At 62.4% G+C, this 18,711-nt stretch overlaps 1 protein-coding gene across 4 annotated transcripts; it reads left to right on the top strand.

The window, feature by feature from the left end:
- SYNPO (synaptopodin) lies at positions 1 to 18,696 on the top strand. Of its 4 annotated transcripts, none has more exons than XM_046900448.1 (4): positions 1 to 194; positions 6,391 to 6,866; positions 12,907 to 15,293; positions 16,806 to 18,696. In XM_046900448.1, exons 2-4 carry the CDS (start codon positions 6,632 to 6,634, stop codon positions 17,526 to 17,528), a joined length of 3,345 nt encoding a protein of 1,114 aa, XP_046756404.1. In that variant the 5' UTR covers positions 1 to 194; positions 6,391 to 6,631; the 3' UTR covers positions 17,529 to 18,696. The 4 variants fall into 4 exon arrangements, with proteins under 4 accessions (XP_046756404.1, XP_025010782.2, XP_025010783.2 ...); XM_025155014.3 differs by lacking the exon at positions 1 to 194 and adding an exon at positions 3,322 to 3,388; XM_025155015.3 differs by lacking the exons at positions 1 to 194; positions 6,391 to 6,866 and adding an exon at positions 8,548 to 8,692.
- The last annotated feature ends 15 nt before the right edge of the window (positions 18,697 to 18,711 follow it).

The raw sequence follows: 18,711 nt of genomic DNA, 5'->3' as shown, positions 1-18,711 counted from the left end.
GGCTTCAGTTTCCCCATACATACACTGCGGGGGCTCGGTGAGCTGCGGGGCCCCATCCTAATGGGGGGTGGGAGATAGCCTCCATCCTCCAGCCCATCTCCAGGCACAGCCCGGCCCGGTGACCACCCAGGAGCCCTCACTGCCTCCATCCCTGTGAGCCCCCCACCCCCAGAGGGGGTCCCGGCTCGGTGCAGGTGAGTTGACCCCTTTGGGATGGCTGTGGGTGCTGGGGGGGGGACACGGGGTGAGACAGTGAACCAGGCCCCTCTCTGGGCTGCTGCCGGGGGTGTCTGCTGGGGGCCACACACATCCCACTGATAGAGGATGGGGACAGAGCACCCAGCCCTGCACAGCCCCCACCCTCAGACCCAACACGATTCAAATGCTTTGGAATGAGCCAGAATAAATATCTTACGGTAAATTACCAGGACTAATAATTATAAAAATCTGTACTTCTGACCCGCCGCCAGGGAAGGCTTTCCAAGCAGCTGGCGGCCACATGAGCACCCCTGGCCGGGTTGGGGGCCCCTACAACTCCGGGACTTGGGGTCTCCCCACAGTGCTGGGGGGGGGGGCTCCGAAGCCCCATGGTAGGACCCCTCACCCTGCTCCCCATATAGGGCCATTAGGAGAGTGGGCGATGCAAGCAGCCTGCCCCACTCAGTGCGATCCCCTTCCCCCATCCTTTTTGCCATCCTCTTTGCGAGGATTCTGAGAAAAATAGGACGGATCTCAGAGCCGGCCGACTGCGGCCGATGACTCAGGGAGCAAACAGCATCCACAGCTGGGCACTGCTCCTGCCCTCAGCGTGCCCTGGGTGCTGCAGCGTGAGCCCAGCGGGGTCCAGTGCTGCTGGAGCTGGGCTCTGTCCCATGGCACAGGGTGCACACAGCCCTCAAGGGCCGGGCTCCGTGCTGCCCCGCATCCCCTTCCCATCCTGCTTGGCCAAGCGAGGCACTTGGCTCACAGCGATCAACAGGAAGCGGGAGATGGATTTCTCACTCACCTCAGGCTTTGCCATAAACACTCCGCGGGGCCGACGGGAGCAGTGCTGTGCTGGGGTGGGTTATCGCTGCTTTGTGCTCCTACTTCCTCCTGGCTCGGACACCAACCCCTCGCCCCCCATTATTTCCCATTATTGGCCCCGGACATCGCTATTAATCATCCATCCCGCCGTCCGTCCCTCCCCATAGGTACACATCATACCCATGGGTCTCCCCAAGCACCTGGAGATGACAGCGGGGCTGCCCCATCCCTGCACCCCATTGGCCGTGTTTTGGGGTGCTGAGGTCGGGGGGTCCACCGGCCGCATGGGCACTGTTTGCAGAGCTGAATAAAGGGGCTTTCTTCCATCTCCAGCTCTGAGAAAGGTAGAACTGTCCGGAAATGGGGCTGTGCCGCAGCCCCAGAGCCACTGCGGGGCTCAGTCAGGCCAGGACTGGGGACACCGGCACCCTGAACCCCGAGGCCCTATGGGCGGGGGGACGCTGGGGGCACACATCCAACCACAGCCATGCCTGGCAGCCCCTCAGCAGGGCCAAACCCTTCCAACAAAAGTCACTTGTGCGAAGCAGGGAAACACAGGCGGCTCTGTGCGGCGGCACAGACGTTTCTGGCATGTGCGTCTGTGCATGTTTTGGCACCGAAACGCACATCCTATTTCCACACGCCGCCTGCGCCTGCATTTCCCTGCAGGGGAAGGGGGACGCAGAGATTTGGGACAGGGCTGGAGGGGACGTGGGGTGGTGGCGTAGCACCTCCCGTGAGCACAGCGCAGTCCGAGGGGTGGCAGTGCCGGGATAGGGCACGATGGGGGCGCAGCGCTGTTGGGGGATGCGGCACGTGGCAGTGCTGTGCGTATGGAGCTCCCACCCAGGACGCCCTTGGGCTGATCCCGGCTGGGGCACGGCCCCGTCTCGGCCATTTCCCAGCCCCGGCCCCGCTCTGATTAGAGCCATTTCACGTTCCTCCCAATGCCAAAGGGATATTTTATCAGCGAGCGATTTTTTTTTTGTTATTATTATTTTTTTTTCCTGCAGACTATTTTCTTTTCATGAAAAACATGAAATGGTCTGAGAGATAAGGAGCGAATTTATAGCAGTTCACACCGAAGCAGCCAAGATGCTGGCAAGGAAAAATGCCTTTCCCCGCTGCCCGCCTCCTCTGCACGGTCCCCACCCGACAGCTTCCTCCCATTCTCTCCCAATTCTTGTGGCTCTCACGGCCGCCCCACTTCCAGCTCTTCCTGCCCTACGCTGGGATTGCAGTGGGGATGCTCGTCAGGCCCACGCAGGTCCCCGCAGCTTTGCTCCATGGTTGTGCAGCCTGGATCCATCCATTGCCTTGGGAAGCATCCCCGTGCAAAATCCGTCCGCTGCTAAAAACGAGTCTGAAAGGAGCTTTGGGGAAATCCTTTGGGGCATTTGGGTTGGCGAGGAGTGAATACGGTCCCTGGGAGGCACAGCCCCCCCATCCCCACCCCAAGAAAGCCCCCTTGTTTGGCTCCTGCCCGGCACGCCGGCCCTGCAGAGCTACAGTGCCGAACTCACCCAAACCTGCCATAAATTTCCCCAGCTGCCCCCAGCCCGCCGGCCCCTTACTGCAGCTTTACGAGCTCTGAAGAGCCATAAAGGCCCTTTACTGGCTGCGTTGGTTTTTTTTTTTTTTATTTCAAATTAGAGTGAGCCTGGATCAACACCGCACAAAGTACCAATTTACCGTGGGCTGGCGTCCCGTGGGCTCACACCTCCTATAGGGGAAGAGGGAGCGATGCGCCATGCCGGGCTCTGCTGATGTCACCCCAATTCATGGGCGTGGGGTTCCACGGAGGGAGATGGAGGGGGAAACAGCACAAGGGCACCCACCAGGGGTGTCTTCCAGCCCTGCTGCTCTTGGGGATGGTTGTGTGCCTTGGGGAGTGGGGTGGGATGGGGCACATGAGTCACAGCGCCGCAGGATTGGGTGTCCCCACTGTGCCTCCAAGGCAGGAGGGCAATGGAGGGGCTGCTGGGGGGTCCTCCCACCCCCCCCCCCCCTTGTTCTCATCCCTCCTTGCAGTGTGTCTCTAAAATGGGGAGCTGCAGTTAGGTTCCCCTCCCTGGAGGAAGGGATGTGGGGGACAGGGGCCGCCTCCAGCTGTGCCGCGCTCCCCGCTGCCGCCAGCCCTGGAAGCACATAGGTGGTTAATGCCTTCAGCATGTATGAAATATCCCATATGCCGGGAAACAAAAGGGGCTCTGTGCTATTAAAGTTTCATTTCCCCGCTCCCCTCCTCCCGCCCCTCTCCCCCCTTTTCTCCCTGCCCTCCACGGCGGCTGGAGCAGAGCGGGAGAGGAGAAGCGAGCCGAGCTGCTGGCAGGGACCGGGTATGGCCACAGTGGGGACACAGGTATGGGCACAGTGGGGGGAGCACGGCCACGGCCCCCGAGTGGGTGGCCATAGGGCTGCAGGGGGGAGTCTGGGGGGTTTGCTTCTCAGAGGGAGAATGGGGATGGTGGGGACGGGGAAGAGATGAGCGTGGTGAGCCTGGGTGTCACCAGGCTGCCCCCATGGGATGGAGGTACCGTGGGGTACCGAAGGGTGGGAGAGACTGGTGGGGGGAAGCAGGAAGAGCAGCACTGGGGTTGCTGCAGGCGGCAGAGCCACCCACGGCAGCAGTGGTGTCCCTGTCTCTGTCCCCATCCCATCCCTGTCCCTGTCCCTATTTCTGTCCCAGTGTCCCCATCCTTGCCCCCACTCCCGTCCCCATCCCCACCCACAGTCCCCAGGGCTATGCAGGAGCTGTGCAGCATTTGGCTGTGCGGCCCCACCGCACCAATCCCGCAGGATCCTGAAGGGGTTAAGAGAGAAATGCAGAGAAAGAAAACAGAGCACGGGGAGAGCCGGGCTGGGCCAGGGGCTGCCCTGCTGCGGGACGTGTCCTCACAGGGTTCCTTTCCACTGCACGGCGGTTTTGCCAGGATGAGGGCTGATGCTGAACACACACACACACACACACACACACACACACACACACACACACACACACTGCTTTATGTCTCACATACGTGCGTGGCCCCAACCCCCAAACGCTCCCGGCTGTGCTCACTGCCACTCACCTCGGTGGCACCTTGGTCTCACCTTGGTGGCACAGCAGCTCTGCTGGTGGCACCCAAAGTCTCCACCAAACCTGGTGCTTTCTGCCCCCAAATTGCCCCGAGAATGCCCCCTGACAGCTGGCGTGGGGCTGTCCTCACCTCCAGGAAGCATGGGGGACAAAGTGAGGCTGGGATCTGCCCTCACAGGGTCCGGAGGGAAGCAATGTATAGGACGGGCTGCCACCCGCCCTGTGCTGAGCAGGTCCTGCCCTGCCCACAGCCACGGACACAGTGCTGTGAGTGGCACCAGCAGCTCTGGTGGCCCTGCTGAGGAGGACGGAGGGCAGAGGGACCCTCCCTGGAGCATCCCCCAGCCCCGATGCCCACACATCCCCGTGCAGCCCCAACAATGTTTGGGGACGCTGCAGTGGGGTCCTGGGGTGGATGGAATGGGGCTGGCAACGAGGGACGGCAGGGAGCCCGGGGTGGTATTGGGTTGCAGCAGAGGTGACAGCAGCCGGGCACAGGGCGGTCCAGGCACGGCTCCAAGTGACAGCCACACCGTGGGGACATCTCCGTATCAGTTGTGGAGGCAGTGTTCCCTTAAAGAAATAGGGTCCAATAGGGTCCTGCAGGGGTTTGCCCTTTGGGGACGCATCCCATCCCGGCCTTCTGCTGCACTGGGATGGTGCCAAAGGGTCCCTGAGAAATGCCCCATTACAGCATAAAGCAGCAGGTTTGGGGGCTCTCTGCTTCATGGTTCACACCAACAGTGCAGGAACGGTGTAGGAGCCCCTGCCCAGGAACTGCGGTGTTGGAGAGGAGATGCTGTGCCAAGCTGGCCCCGTGGGACATTCAGCTGCTGGCATAGGGAAGGTGCAAAAATCCCCCGATGTATGGGTTGCACTCGGTCTATTTTGGAAAGGGAAGGCGCCGATCTTGTGACCGGAGCTGGGGACTGAAAGTCTGGGCAGCAGGGTCCTGCCTGACTGACAGCGACCCGCTGCGTGACCCGGGGAAACCCGAGAGCCTTCACACCACAGCCCCAATCCCACCCCCCTGGGCTTGTTGAGAGATGATGGAAACCGAGTGGCGATGGGGACACGGGGACAGCATCCCCAAGGCAGGGGAGCCCCGATGGGATGCTGCTTTTGCCCACACACCTGGGCTGGGATATGGGCAGGATGGGTCCCCCGTGTCCCCCATGTCCCCCTGTTGGGTTTGGGTTGCTCAGAGCTGGGAGGAGGGGCTCTCTGCAGTGCTGGCAGCCTCAGTGCTGGCAGCGCCTGCCAAAAATCTGTGTGTGGGAGGTGGAAAGTTAACTTTAGTTTTCCTTTTTGGATGGGGAGGGGCGGCAGGTTGTGAGGAAGGCAGAGGGGGGTGCACGTCAGACCCCATCGAGTGGGCGGGGAGGGAGCAAGAGGTGTTCCTGCCGCCAGATTTGGTGAACGTAGGGATATTTCCATCTATTTTTCACTCCTCCCTCCCCCGGCACCACTTGCAGTTCATGCATTAGGAGCAGCAGATGCTCCTCTTGCAGGGTCTTGCTGCAGGAGGGGCTTCAAAGCCACACTGCACTCCGAGCAGCCCACCCTCCTGCAGCCTCTGTGCCCATAGGGCTGGGAGATGGGTGCTCCCATCACACCCCGGCACCCTTTGCTCCAGCACAGCAGCAGTAACGCACGGTGCCCTGCAGAGCCCAGTACAGCCCCCATGGGCGGGTGGGGCTCAGTGTGGGTGGTGGGAGCTGCCCACCTGGGATCCCTCCGCAAATCCACATTTAATAGTGGTGGGAGGAGGGATTCCAGAAGAGCAAAGCGCGGGGTACAATCCTGAGCTCAACAGAGATGGCGCTGAGCCGTCTCTGCCAGCATCACCTAAGTCCAGGCGATGGGGTGGGCTTTGGGTCATGCAGAACCCTTCTGGGCTCAGCACGCAGGAATTTCCCCGCTGTGCTAAGCAGCATCCTGTCCCCACGCGCTGATCCCTGCTCCCAGCCCGCACCTTTCCTCTTGGCTGCGGTGCTGTGTGCGCTCATCACTCAGCAGCATTTCTGCTCAGCAGAACAGAGGGAAGTGAGTGTGTTGGTGCTTGTCCCAGAGCCGTGAGTCATGCAATGGTTAAACACGGCCCGGCTTTGTGAGCTGGGTGCAGGATGGAGGTGGGAGCTGGGGCTCCTGCCTTGAGCAAGCGCCAGAGTGAGCCGAACACAGCCCCCAGTGCCGTGGGTGGGGGTGGAGGGGTGAGGTGCCCCATCCTTCACCTGGAGAACTGCGAGTGGACTGATTGCTCAGTGTTCCCTTGCCCTTTGCAGGTCCTCTGTTGGGCTGGAAAAGAGAAAACCCCGCAGACCTCTCCTTGGTGACGTCGCTCTGAAGACACGGAGCGAGGGGCTGAGGAGTGAGGACTGTGCCCTGCTTCCTCCTCGGATGGAAGGGGACACTCCCAGAGCAGGGCCAGCCCTCGGGCCGTGAGCGGCCAGTTGGATCTTTGGAGTCACTGAGCATCGTCCCCGAAGGTGGAGAAAGGGAAGGTGGAGAAAGGAAGCCGGCAGGATGCTGAAGGCACCGCTGCGACAGGAGAGCGACAGAGGGGACATCCCAGACCCTGAGCTCCCCACAGGGAACGTGAACAATGAGCCTGCAGCCCCCCCGGATTGCTGTGCCCCCAGCCCTGCCCCTCAGCTGCCCCCAACAGCAGTCAGCCCCATGGATGACCCCAGCCAGGAGTGGAGGTTGGTGAAGATCAAGCGCGTCCTCATCGCTCCCTCCACTGAGCCCAGGAAAGCAAGTAAGGACCCCCTTATCGCCCCGCAAAGCACCTCAGCACCATGGGGCTGCAGCATCCCCAGCACACGGTGTGGTTGGGGTTCCTCCCATGCAGGGCGGTGGGTGCCGGGTCCCAGCTGTGCTCTGGGGCTTTTTTAGCTCCAGATGATCTCAGTGCCCTCAAAAAGCAGAGGAATCCGTGCCATCCCTGAGGAGGGGAGGGGAGCAGCGGGTGGATTCCCACAGTCTCCGAGAGCTGAGTGGGGCATAGGGGTGCCCCGGGGTCAGGGGCAGACCCTGGGGTGCTCTGTGGGATTTGGGCATCTCTCCCCACCCAGAGCATGGCACAGCTGTACTGTGTACGGGAGACAAGTCCGCATGGATGCTCCTGCTATGTGGCTTCGGGCCATCTCTATTTCAGGCCCCCATTTAGAAAGTAAGTACTTTATTTCAGGCTGGTTGCTCCCTGCAATGCTCCCTGACACCGCTTTGCTCTGGAGCCCTGTTTCACAGCCTGTCTTCCATGGGGACCCCAAATGGGGTTACAGCAGCCCCAGGGGGAGATGCTGGCCCCCACCTTTCCCTACAGCCATGGGACCCATCTTCAAACCCTACTTCCTCCGCTCTATTTCCCCCCACCAGCTGTTATTTCAGCTACCGGGGCAGGTGTGCCACATCCCTGCTGGGAATGAGCCCTCGGGTGATGCTGTGGAGTGGTTTTCCCAAAGCAGCCCCTTCGCCCTGGGGACTCCAAATGGGCTTTCCCAAACCCATCCATCCCGGGGCACTGCTCGCCCTCACACCAGCAGCCCGCGGGATGGGATGACAGTTTGGAGGTGGGAAGCTCAGCCAAGCTCTTGGCTCAGTGCAGCCATGCAGCGTCGTGTTTCACGGCTGCAGACAGACTCAGAGCATTTCTCCCTCTGTTTGGGATGGTGGATCCGCAGTGGGAAAGGTCAGGCCCAGCTCTGTCCGGGCTCAGCATTTTCCTATCCCGAGCCGCGATCCAGCAGTTCTGCTGCCAGCCTGGAATTTAAAGTAACTCAACAGGTTTGCTGGAAAGCGTTTGTCTGCCCCGTTTCCTCCTCCCCCTGAGTGAGATCACTGCCATCCACTGCCTGCGTGACTGTCAGACTTTCCAGAGCCACAGGGCAGGATGTCACCGAGGGTCCCAAGCCCTGGCAACAGCCCTACAGTAACGCTATGGGTCAGCGGTGCCGGGGCTGGCTCTGGAGCTGGGCTGCAAGCCAAGCGTTAGGGCTACCCTTGCAGTGGGGTATTTGCAAGAGCATCCCCAGGAGGTGTTGAGGATCCGCTCCTTTTCTCCTTATCTGTCGATTTCATATGTCGGTGCATCCATCCCTACCCCGATGCCTGCAGGAATGGCACAGGGAGTGCATCGCCGAGCGGTGTGCACACACCCTGCAAGGTCAGCAGCCCCATCCAGCCCCATCTCCTGGCTGCGATCCGGCCCAGCGGCCCCAACGGGTTGGCACCTCATGGGGAGCCCCGGGTAGAGGCACTGGCAGTGAGATGCGGGAGGCAGGACTGGTTTCTCTGTCTGGTGTGCAAATAAACAGAAGGTTTCGCTCCCTGGGGGATGCTGAGCTCGCGCCGGGCTCCCTCAAAAACCAGAAAAGCACAGAAAAGCAGAGAGCAGCAGGAAGAAAGGAAATTAGAAAGGCAAAAAATAAGGCCAGGAGCTCATCCGGGGGCGCAGACGGAGGGGGAGCGCAGCAGCGTTGAGGGCTCTGCGTGCTGCTGATGGGTCCCAGCGCTGTCACCGCCGTGCCGGGGGGGCTCAGGATCAGCGTGACCCCACTGTGCTCCTGGCGTGAAGGCAGAGAGGTAAGGAGGTGCTCGGGGCTGTGTTAGGGGGTGCTCAGAGATGAGTAAAGGGATGCTCGGGCCGCTCTCGCGGTTGCTCAGAGCAGACGCAGCCAGGCTGGGACGAGCAGAGGGCAGAGCCGTCGGAGCTGCCCTCACCACCGGGATGGCGGCCCCGTCCCGTCGCATCCCGCGCGGCGCGGTGCGATCCGCCGTACCGGGGCGGGCACGGGAACGAGCAGCGGCACCCCCAGCGGCCCCGGCCCCCCCGGCCCCCGCCCGCCGCCCCCCCCCCCGGGCCCGCTCCGAGGGCGGAGCCGCTGCAACTTTCCTGCCCGCCGCCTCCTCCCCTGGTGCAGTCGAGCGGCGGCGGCACCGGCACCGGCACCGCGGGTAGGAGAGGGGCTCGGGAGGCCCCGGGGAGAGGGAGCCGGGAAGCGGGGGGAGAGCGGGGGGCGGCGGGGAGGTCGGCTGGGGGCTGGGCCAGGGAGCGGGGTGATGAGGCTGCGGGGATCGGGGGGTGTTTGAGCGGGATGCGAGGAGCCGGGGCTGTGGGGAGCTGGGGGTGCCCGGCGCTGCGTGGTGCCGGGGGTGTCCCCCTGCTGCGGAGCCGCCTGGGGAGCGTTGCGCTGCATTTGTCTCTATAGAAATGAGTCCCACGCGTGCCCGTGCCTGTGTCCGTGGGTTGGGGCGGCTGCGGGGTGGTGGGGATCGCATCTCTCAGCTCTGCATCGCTCCTTCCATGCACTGTCCTCTCCATGGGACACACCAGGGCCACCGCTTCGCCCCGGTCCCCTCCCTGCTCTGTCCTGGGCACAAGCGGTACCCGATGACATTCCCAGTGGTCTCATACCCAACCCCTTCTCCTCTTTCCCTCCACTGGGAGATGGCGGCCCCACCACTCGCTGCCCCACGCTTGTGGGGTGATTTTAGGCAGAAGTGGGGCAAGTTCAGGTGCTGAGGGCCGGGCACAGCCGAAGCACGGCCGGGAGCCAGGAGCAGCACGGGGCAGCAGGGAGCAACCAGCTCCAAATCCAGCAAAGCCCTCATGAACGGAGCGCAGGGAGAACTTGCAAGCGAATCGAATTTTCTCGCTGTGCCAGATTTTGTTGCTGGCAGAGGAGAGGCCCCGTGCTCTGATCCTGCCTGGCAGCACAGAGCTGCTCCACCACTCAAGTCGGGGATTTTGGGGTCTGTAGGGCCAGCACCGATGGAAACTTCATGGGGTTTTTCTACCAGAAGCGCTGGAAGCTGGGAATGAGGCAGAAAATTGTCGCGTTTTTATCTCTGCATGTTAATTGTTCCTAGCCAGCCAGACTGCCTGCCTGCGCTACCCTTCTTGTTTTCCTGGCAGCAGATTATTTGGGATAACTGAGAGCTGGAGGGAAGAGCAGACTGAAATGTGTGCGTTTGTGTGCGCGCTGCAAAAAGCCCCGCACAGCTGTAGTTCAGGCAGAGGGCCAGCTGGCTTCCCTGCCCCAAACCTGCTCCGTGTCCAAAGCCCTCAGCATTTGGGTGCAAACAGTGGGTTCCCCATCCCCAGCACTGCCCAGGGGCGGCTGTGGGTCCGTACAAAGGTAGTGGAGTTGAGGTTTGTCGTTTTTCTCTTCTTGGCCTTGGATGTCCCTCAGCTCTGTAGGACTGGTGCTGGGCATGGGGTGACATCCTCTGTGATGCACCCTGAGCATTCTGTGTGAGCCGGGAGTGGGGCTGGGATGCAATTCCCCCATCTGTGCCCAGACATCTCAGTGTCACACCCAGACCTGTGAGGTACAGCTCCCAGCTCTCTGTATGTCTTCCATCATTGCTGTGTAATACCACGGATGTGTTTCACCCTTCATCCCTGTGCGAGGAGACCCAGCGTTGGCATGGAGAGCTGAGCTGGAAGGAGGGCTTTTCCCATCTGGCCAGGAAAGGAGGACAACAGAAATGCCTTTCATCACCCTCACTCTGGAGGAGAGAGCAGAGGGAGGGCTGACAGATTGGGAAGAGGCTGTTTAACCCTGAGCTGTTGCTGGAAATACAAGGAGCAAGGGCCTATATAGGTCAGTAGGTGTACATAGATATAGGTCTGTATCTATAGGTAGAGAGCTACAGGCTGCTCTGGCCAAGGTAAAGTGCACTGCAATGAAATGATGCTCAAGGTGCCCATGTGGCTGGTTGCACACAGGATCCCAGTGATGCTGCACCTCCTTCTGCAGCATCCCAGGACCACAGGGCTCGGGGACGTCCCCACTGTGGAGTCAGAGTGCTGGCGGGGCTGGTTCATTGCTCTTGGAAGAGGCTGGGACACTCAGGGACAGGAGACGTTTCCTTCCCAAACAGCAGCCCGATGGCGAGCAGCGTGGGAAGGAAGGAAGAGCCACTCAGCCCTTGGAGCTGAGCTTTGGCCGGGGCTCCATCGGTGGCCAGAAGCCGGTTGTGTGCAGGACCACTGTCTATGGGGTCCCAGCGTTGGGTGCGGGGCTCGGCCGGCAGCTAGCCCGAGCCGGGACATCCCTGGCCAAAGGCTGAGTCATCCCTCCAGCTCTGAGGACACCCCCACAGCCCCTGGTTGGCTATCAAAAGGCAGTAGCGAGAGCGAGAGGCTCCAGAACGGCTTTGCTGAGAGCTCTGCTTCATAGGCGGCCCCGGCCTCCAAGGATGCTTGGGTCGGAGCGTGAAACGCGCAGACATCTGGAGCCTGAGGCTTGTTTCCCAACAGCTCCCCGGCCCCGTTTCCCCACTTCTCTACGGTGAGGGCGAGTGGCGGAGCGGGAGCCGCGGGGCTGGCAGCCCTCCAGGCAGCCTTGGCCACAGGAAGCCGCTTCCCCGCTCTGTGCCGCCGCCAAAGCAAATAGAAATGTCGTATTCAACAATGCCGGCTGCGGACGGGGAGAGCTGGAACGCCCGCTGTGGATGGGCTCATCGCTTCCAGGAGGGTTTGCGATGGTATTTCTGCCTTTTTCTCCTCTCGGCACAGTCCTAAAGCTCAGTCCGTCCATCCGCCCTCCTCCCCTCCGGTTGGTTCCTCCGTGCCGGCCGAGGGATGAGCGGCTGAAAGGGCTGCAAACGTCCTACAGATGTGACTGCAGGAGATGGGCGGATGGGACGGAGGGTGATGGGGAGGGGATGCCCGGCTCACAGCAGCTTTCTCGCCCCACCGCGAGCTCTCTGGAAGGATTTGGCTTAGTCATTCATCCCTTCCTTCGCTGGTAGGCTGAACCACCACCGCTTAAAATATCCTGGAAGGCTCCCAAGCAGCACAGAAGGCAAGAAAATGAAAAACACATGAAGGGAAGGGGAGTGGACGCTGCCTGCGCCCGGAGGAGCTGGGATCGGCCACCCACCTCTGTCCGGGTGTGGATGGGGCCCTCATGGCAGCGCTCCTGGGCACGACGCGTGGACCCCGTAGTGAGGAAGGGCACCGGGGGCTGTTGGGTGGCACTGCCCTTCCCAGTGGCCATGGGCGTTTCAGGGCACGCTCATAGGAAGTGGCTCACCCCGAGAAAATGTGTTCCCGGCAGCTCCACATCCTCTCAGTGTTTGGGAAGGGCTTTGGCCCTGACCTTTTGGCTGAGCAGAGCTGGAGGAGCCCGGCGGCGCTCGGAGGGCTTTCAGCGCAGTTAGCAGACGCGCAGCCGGCCGCTTTTAGCGCTTTTATAGGCTCCGAAGGAATGGGGCTGGCGCGTTGCTGCGGGCTGTGCGTCGGGTCGGGATCCTGCCCAGCTCCTGTCGGCTGCTGCCATCTCGTGTTGCCGCTCACATACGTGCCGGGTACATACACGCCGGTCCTATGGCCAGGTTCGCTCTCGTGCATCTGTGGGGCTGTGCATCATGATGTGGGGAGAGGGCTGGGGGGACGCCTTCCCTGCCCCACGTGTGTTTGAGCCACGGGCTGAAATCCTGTGAGCTGCAACCTGAAACCTCCTGAAGCCTTTTGAGAAATTCCTTTCCAATACGGTCACTGGGATCAGCGCGCAGAGCCGGGGGAGATAAACTGTCCCGGGGAGTGAGACGCGGGGACGCTCCCCTCTGCTCTGCTGGGTGGGAAGAATGGTCACATCTGCCCCACGGTGGCTGTCTTCTGGGCTTCAGGGGTTACTCCCCGCAGGAAGATGTCCATGCAGCATTGAGCAGCGCACCCAGCTGCAACAAGGCTGGGCTGGAGGGGAGGCGTCCCTGGGTTCAGGGTGCTGGGGGCGCTCTGAGAAGGGGCTGAGCCCCGCTAACCCTCCACTTCTCTCCTCACCCAGGTCTCTCCCGCAGCTCCAGCCTCTCTGAGAAGGAGCTGAAAGAGGCGAAGGCGCGGAGCCGCAGGATCGTGGCACAGCTCACCACGGCACCCGGCCCCAGCTCCAAGGGCGTGCTGCTCTTCCACCGCCGCAGGCAGCGCGTCGACGGGCTCACTGGGACTGGCACGGGGCATGGCACGGGGCTGCCCCTGAGCCTGGGGGCACAGCCAGGAGACATGGAGACGGGCGAGGGGCACAGCAGCCGGGGGACGCTGGGGGAGCAGGAGGACGTGGCATCTCGCCAGGAGTCCCCTACTGAGGCTCAGCAAGTCCCATTGAGTATCTACCTGAAGGAGAACATGGCACTGGCTGCTGCCAATGGTGTGCACAAGGAGAAGGTGGAGAGCGAAGTGGGAGGGGTCCAGGGGACAGGGGACAGCTTGGGGACAAGAGTGGCCACTCCTGCCCCACCAGAGAGTGCATGCGTTCCTAAGCAGAAGAATGGTGAGGTGCCCAGTGTGCCCGTGGTGACAGCCAACACACCCGTGGGGACAGCCAGCACATCCTTAGGGACGGTCAGCATGCCCACAGGGACAGCCAGCATGACCATGGGGACAGCTGGCACACCTCTGGGGACAGACAGTGTATCCATGGGGACAGTCACCATGCCCGTGGTGACAGCCAACATGACCGTGAGGAGAGCTGGCACGCCCATAGGGATGGCTGGTACACCTGTGGTGACAGCCAGTGCACCCGTGGTGACAGCCAGCATACCTGCTGGTGTGGCAATGGCCAACACAGCCATGGGGACAGCCAGTGAGCCCATGGTGTCAGCCAACATAACCACAGGGACACCCAGCGCACCCATGGTGACAGCCAGTGTGCCCACTGGGGCAGCCAGCATGCCCGTAGGGACGGCCAGCACACATATAGTGACAACCAGTGTGCCAATGGGGACAGCCAGCTCGCACACAGTGGCAGCCAACATACCGATGGGGATGGCCGATGCAGCCATGGGAACGGCCAATGCGCCCATGGGGACAGCAAGTCCTCCCACGGTGACATCCAACGCACCCGTGGTGACATCCAACATACCCACAGTGACGGCCAGCACACCCCCAGGGACGGCTCCCCCAGCCACGCAGGCACAGAGCAGGGCTCAGAGCAGGCAGTACTACGAGGTGCACCTCACCCTGGCCAAACCCAAACCAGTGAAGAACCGCACGGCGCGGCCGTTCGGCACCCAAACACCCCCCGGGCTGAGCCAGCCCCCGGAGCGAGCCCCCGGCACTGAGCCCCCGCCACCCACCTATGCAGAGACGCTGGGTAGCCCACCCCCACTCAGCAGGGTTCGCTCGCCCCCCACCTACTCGGCCCTGTACCCCCCCGGGGAGCAGAAGGCACCGTCAGGCCCCAGTTATGGGCTGGCGGCAGTGGTCCCCTTGCCCAAAACGGGCATCCTGGAGGAGTCGGCGGCACGTAGGGGCCACAAGAAGTCCATGTTCACCTTTGTTGAGAAGCCCAAGTTGGGCCCCAACCCTGACCTGCTGGATTTGGTGCAGAGCGCGGATATCAGGAAGAAGCAGAAGGAGCATGGGGATCCCGGTGCCGAGGATGAGCCCTTCGCTTTAGGGGCCGAAGCCGCCAACTTTGTCCCCGCCAGCGCATCCAGGGCTGCGCAGCCCCTCCCGGTGCCCGACGATGCCCCGGCGTGGTCCTCCTGCCTCAAGTCTCCCATGGTGAAGCCGAAGCCGAAGCCGCAGCCCAGCCACAACCTGAGCGAGGCCAGAGGGAAGGGGGCTGAGCTCTTCGCCCGCCGGCAGTCCCGCATGGAGAAGTTCATCATCGAGGCTCCCTCCCAGCCCGAGTTGCTGCGCTCCCCATCGCCCACCATGTCGCTGCCTCCCTCCTGGAAGTATGATGCCAATGCTTGCCTGTCGCCCATGGTCTCCAGACACCCCACCAGGAGCCCATCCCAGCCCTCCAAAACCCCCCCTGCCTCTCTCTACGGCAACAACCCGACGGAGAACGAGGCGGAGCTCTCCAAGCACCAGCCCTACCAGCTCCAGCCTTCGCTCTTCATCCTCTCCCCATCCAAAGCTCCGGCGAGGTCCATGCCACCACCCAGACCCTCACCTCCCAGCACTTACTCCTACCCACAGCAAACCTCCTGCCCCACCTCCCCGCTGCCTCCGTCCCCCATTTGGCAACCTCCCACCACACACGGGGCCGCTTCCAGCCCTTTCCTCAGTGCCACTGGGGCTCTGCCCATGACTCACAGTGCCGGAGGCGGTGGTGCAGAGCTGCTGCTGGCATCGCCGTGCCACGGGCGCTCCCCTCGAGCCAAGGGCGGCTTCCAGGCACCTCGACCCTCCTACTCCACCAGGAACGCGGGGATCGAGCCACAGGTGTGGAAGCCTTCTTTTTACTACAAGTAGAGAGTGAACGCGGGCAGATGTTGGGCTCCCCTCCAGCTGGTTAAACCCTCGAGCACTGCTCAGGGGGGCGTGCAAAAAGCCAAACCGACCTGTAAAAGGGGGATGAAAAAATGAAAGACAAAATGAAGTAGCGCAGTGGCTCCCAGAGCCCAACCCTGGGGCAGTGCTATGGGGTGAGGACACGGTGCTGAGCCCCACTGGGGCAATGGGAGCTGTGTGTCTGTGCCGAATGGGGCCGAGTCTGCAAAGCAAAGTACATGGACAGGAGCACCACCAACCCACAGCACCTCCGCTGCTTTCTCTCTTCTCTTGCCTGGAAACTTTATGGAGCACTCTGGCTCTGCCTCGGTCCTTTTCTCGCCTTCTGCACTTCCAGCTCTCCGTACCAAAGCGTGGCCAAGGGGACATTCCGCCCTCCCACCGCACTGTGCCTGCTCCTGTCTCTTCTGCTGCTCCTTTGGGATCTGTCTCTATTTGCTCCCACATCACAGAGAGAAGCCTCCTCCCACCATGGGGGTGGCACTGGGGTCACACTGTGGTCCCTGTACCTCCTGATGCTCCCTTGTCTCCCTCCTGCTCCATGGAGGTGATGTGTTGCTTAGACTGATGCTACTGTGCTGTGCCAAGCTCTCAGTTGCTCTGCCCGATCCAGCCTGGCAGAAGCCAGCTGACAAATGCTGCAGCAGCTGGGCAGCTCAGTACTGGAGTGGGCTGCTAGCGGAGCTGGCACAGCCAGGAGACAAGGGATCGCTCGGGCAGGGCTCAGTCCTGGAGCTTTGGAGGCATCTCCAGGGCCTGACAGCTCAAGGTCTGATGGTGGGATGCACCAACAGATGTGCCCGTTGCCCAGACGCTGGCTTCCTCACATCCAGTGGGCACACGCCAGACCCATCCTGCACAGCAAGGGGAAGGGGTTGGGGCAGGGAGGTGTCTGGTGGGGACAGGGAGTACCACGGGCTCTTGCTACTCTCTGCATTAACAAGTTGCCTTTCAACTGTGCTTTTATTTCTTCTGCATTTTTCCCCCTTCCTCTTTCTCAATACACTCACGTGCACTATCAGTCCTGTCTCTTCTCTTTCCTGCTGGCTCAGGAGGAGCTGCGGGGCGGCAAAGCTCGGCACCAGGGGCTCTAGTGCATCAGCACATAGCGAGACCCTGGATTATGCACAGAACCGGATGGTCTTTAAGGTCCCTTCCAACCCAAGCCATTCTGTGATTCTGTATTTGGGTAAGAGCGATGGATTGCGGCTTGGCCTCCCTCCGTGGGTCAGTAATGGCCCCATCTACACGGGCAGTGGCAGCACCGCAGGGCAGAGATGCCCCCATGTGCCCACACCAGTGGAACTTCGCTTCTGTCTCCAAAAAAAGGCCCCTTGGGAGGGAACATTAGAGTTGCTCCCCTCTCGCCCCTTTTCCCCATCACCACCGCTAGGTCTCCAAGCAGTGCCGTGGGGCACACTAACGCGCTCTCTGTCCCCGCAGGAAAGGCGGCCGTCCCTCCCCGCCTCGCCCACCTGGACCCCACGGCTGGCGCGGCACCAGGGCGCCCAGGACGGCTGGGCCAGCCCCGTCTCGGTGCCCGAGCTGGAGCAGGGGCCGCCCCGGTCCCCGCCGTGGAGCGAGCGCTCTCTGTCCCCGCAGCGGCAGGACGCCGAGCCCCGCGCCAGCCGCCAGATGCAAGCGCGGCTCGCCAGGAACATCATCAACGCAGCCCGCAGGAAGAGCTCCTCTCCCAAACCCCCGGGGCCGGATGGCTCCCGGCCCTTCACCCCCCCTGCCGTGGGTCCCCCCGGTTTGCCGCAGGGGTGCAAAGCCGCGGCCCCGCAGCGTGCCCGCAGCGTGCCGGCTGCGCCGGGCAGCCCCTCACCATCGCACAGATCGCCCCTAACAGAGGGGCCCTGCGCCTCCCCAGGGGTGTCCCGAGCCACCTGGGCGGAGGGCCGCCGGCTCCTGCTGCCACCCAGCCCGGCCGGGCCGTCCCCCACTCCAAAGAGCCCTTTGCCGTCGCCGGTGGTGGGCGCGCGCTCCCCGGCCAAGCGCTACAGCTCCCGGTCCCCGACGGACTCGGACGTCTCCATCGACTCCGAAGACTCGGGAACCAAGAGCCCGGGCATCCACAGCTTCAACCTGTGTCCGCGGGGCTGGAGCGGGAGCCTGAGGCTGAAGGCGGGGGGGCTGCCGTCGGGGGCCCATTGCACCTCTTAGGGCAGCCCCAGCCGCGCACACCGCTTGGGGACGGGGCGGCCCCCGCGGTGCCACCCGTAGGATGGGTGACATCGCTCTCGGTTCGGGTCCCCAGGCAGGGAGAGGCTCCGGGCTGGGGGTGCACGGGGTGGCCCCGTCCCTATCAAGGCATCACCGGGGTCAGCCACCTCCCGCCCGCCCACAGCCCCGTGGCCCAGAGCTATTTTTGGCACCCTAACCTTTCGGGGCAGGACTGCGTGCTCAGCACTGAGCGCAGGGCAGCTGGCAGAGGGACCATCCCTGTGCCCAGTGCTGGGGGGGCACAGCCCGGCACCCCACGGCTCAGCTTTCTGGGGGTGGCACAGCACGGTTGGGGCACCCTGCCCAGCCCTGCTTGGCAGCCCGGCTGCTTTCAATTGAAACCAGATTTGGGGGGAGGAGAAGTGAATATTTTATCCTCCCTGCCTCCAAATCTTCCTCGCTTTTATGGTTTTTTTTTTTTCTTTTTTACTTTTGACCCCTCCAGAAGGAACGTCTCCTAAATTCTTCCCTAGAGTGATAACGAAGATATCCGGAGTTATTTATTGCCATGCCAAGGGGACCGTGGACACGTCGCTTCCCTCTGCCCGGGCAGAGAGGGCCAGCGCCAACCCCTGTCACTGTCCTCATCCCTGTTCCCATGGAGGGACAGGGCAGAGATGGAGGGCAGTGCAACAGGGGGAGATGGGGGCATGCAGAAGGCAGCAGTGCAGGTTGCAGAGGGCTGGGAGGAGGTCTGGATGCAGGTGTGAGGGTTTGGGGACAGGTCGGTGTCTACATGGGAGCTCCCTGCAAGGGGCCGAGCTCCCTGGAGCACAGCAGCAATGGTAAGTGATGGGGGGCTATGGGGAGAGGGGGCAATGGAGCGGGCACAGTTATAGGGCAGAGCCCGGGGAGCGATGCTGGGAGAGCTAAGGCAGCAACTTCAGGGAACGGGGAGGGTGCAGCCCTGGTGCCAGCGAGAGCAGCAAAGGAAACGGGGGTGTTACCAGGGCACGGTGCCTCTTAGGGGAGCCCCTGTCCCCCTCTCCCTTCCCCTGGCACACAGTGTGGTAGCAAGCATCCTCGTCCCCCGGGTTCTGCAGCCGCCGCACCCCGCCTGCGCCATGCACATGTATTCCCAGCTCAGAAATAAACTGCCGCTATCCCACCTGCCTGCCTGCCT

The sequence above is a fragment of the Gallus gallus genome, chromosome 13 (assembly GCF_016699485.2).
Source record: "Gallus gallus isolate bGalGal1 chromosome 13, bGalGal1.mat.broiler.GRCg7b, whole genome shotgun sequence".
Taxonomy (NCBI): domain Eukaryota; kingdom Metazoa; phylum Chordata; class Aves; order Galliformes; family Phasianidae; genus Gallus; species Gallus gallus.
This window is presented reverse-complemented; position numbering and strand designations above follow the sequence as displayed.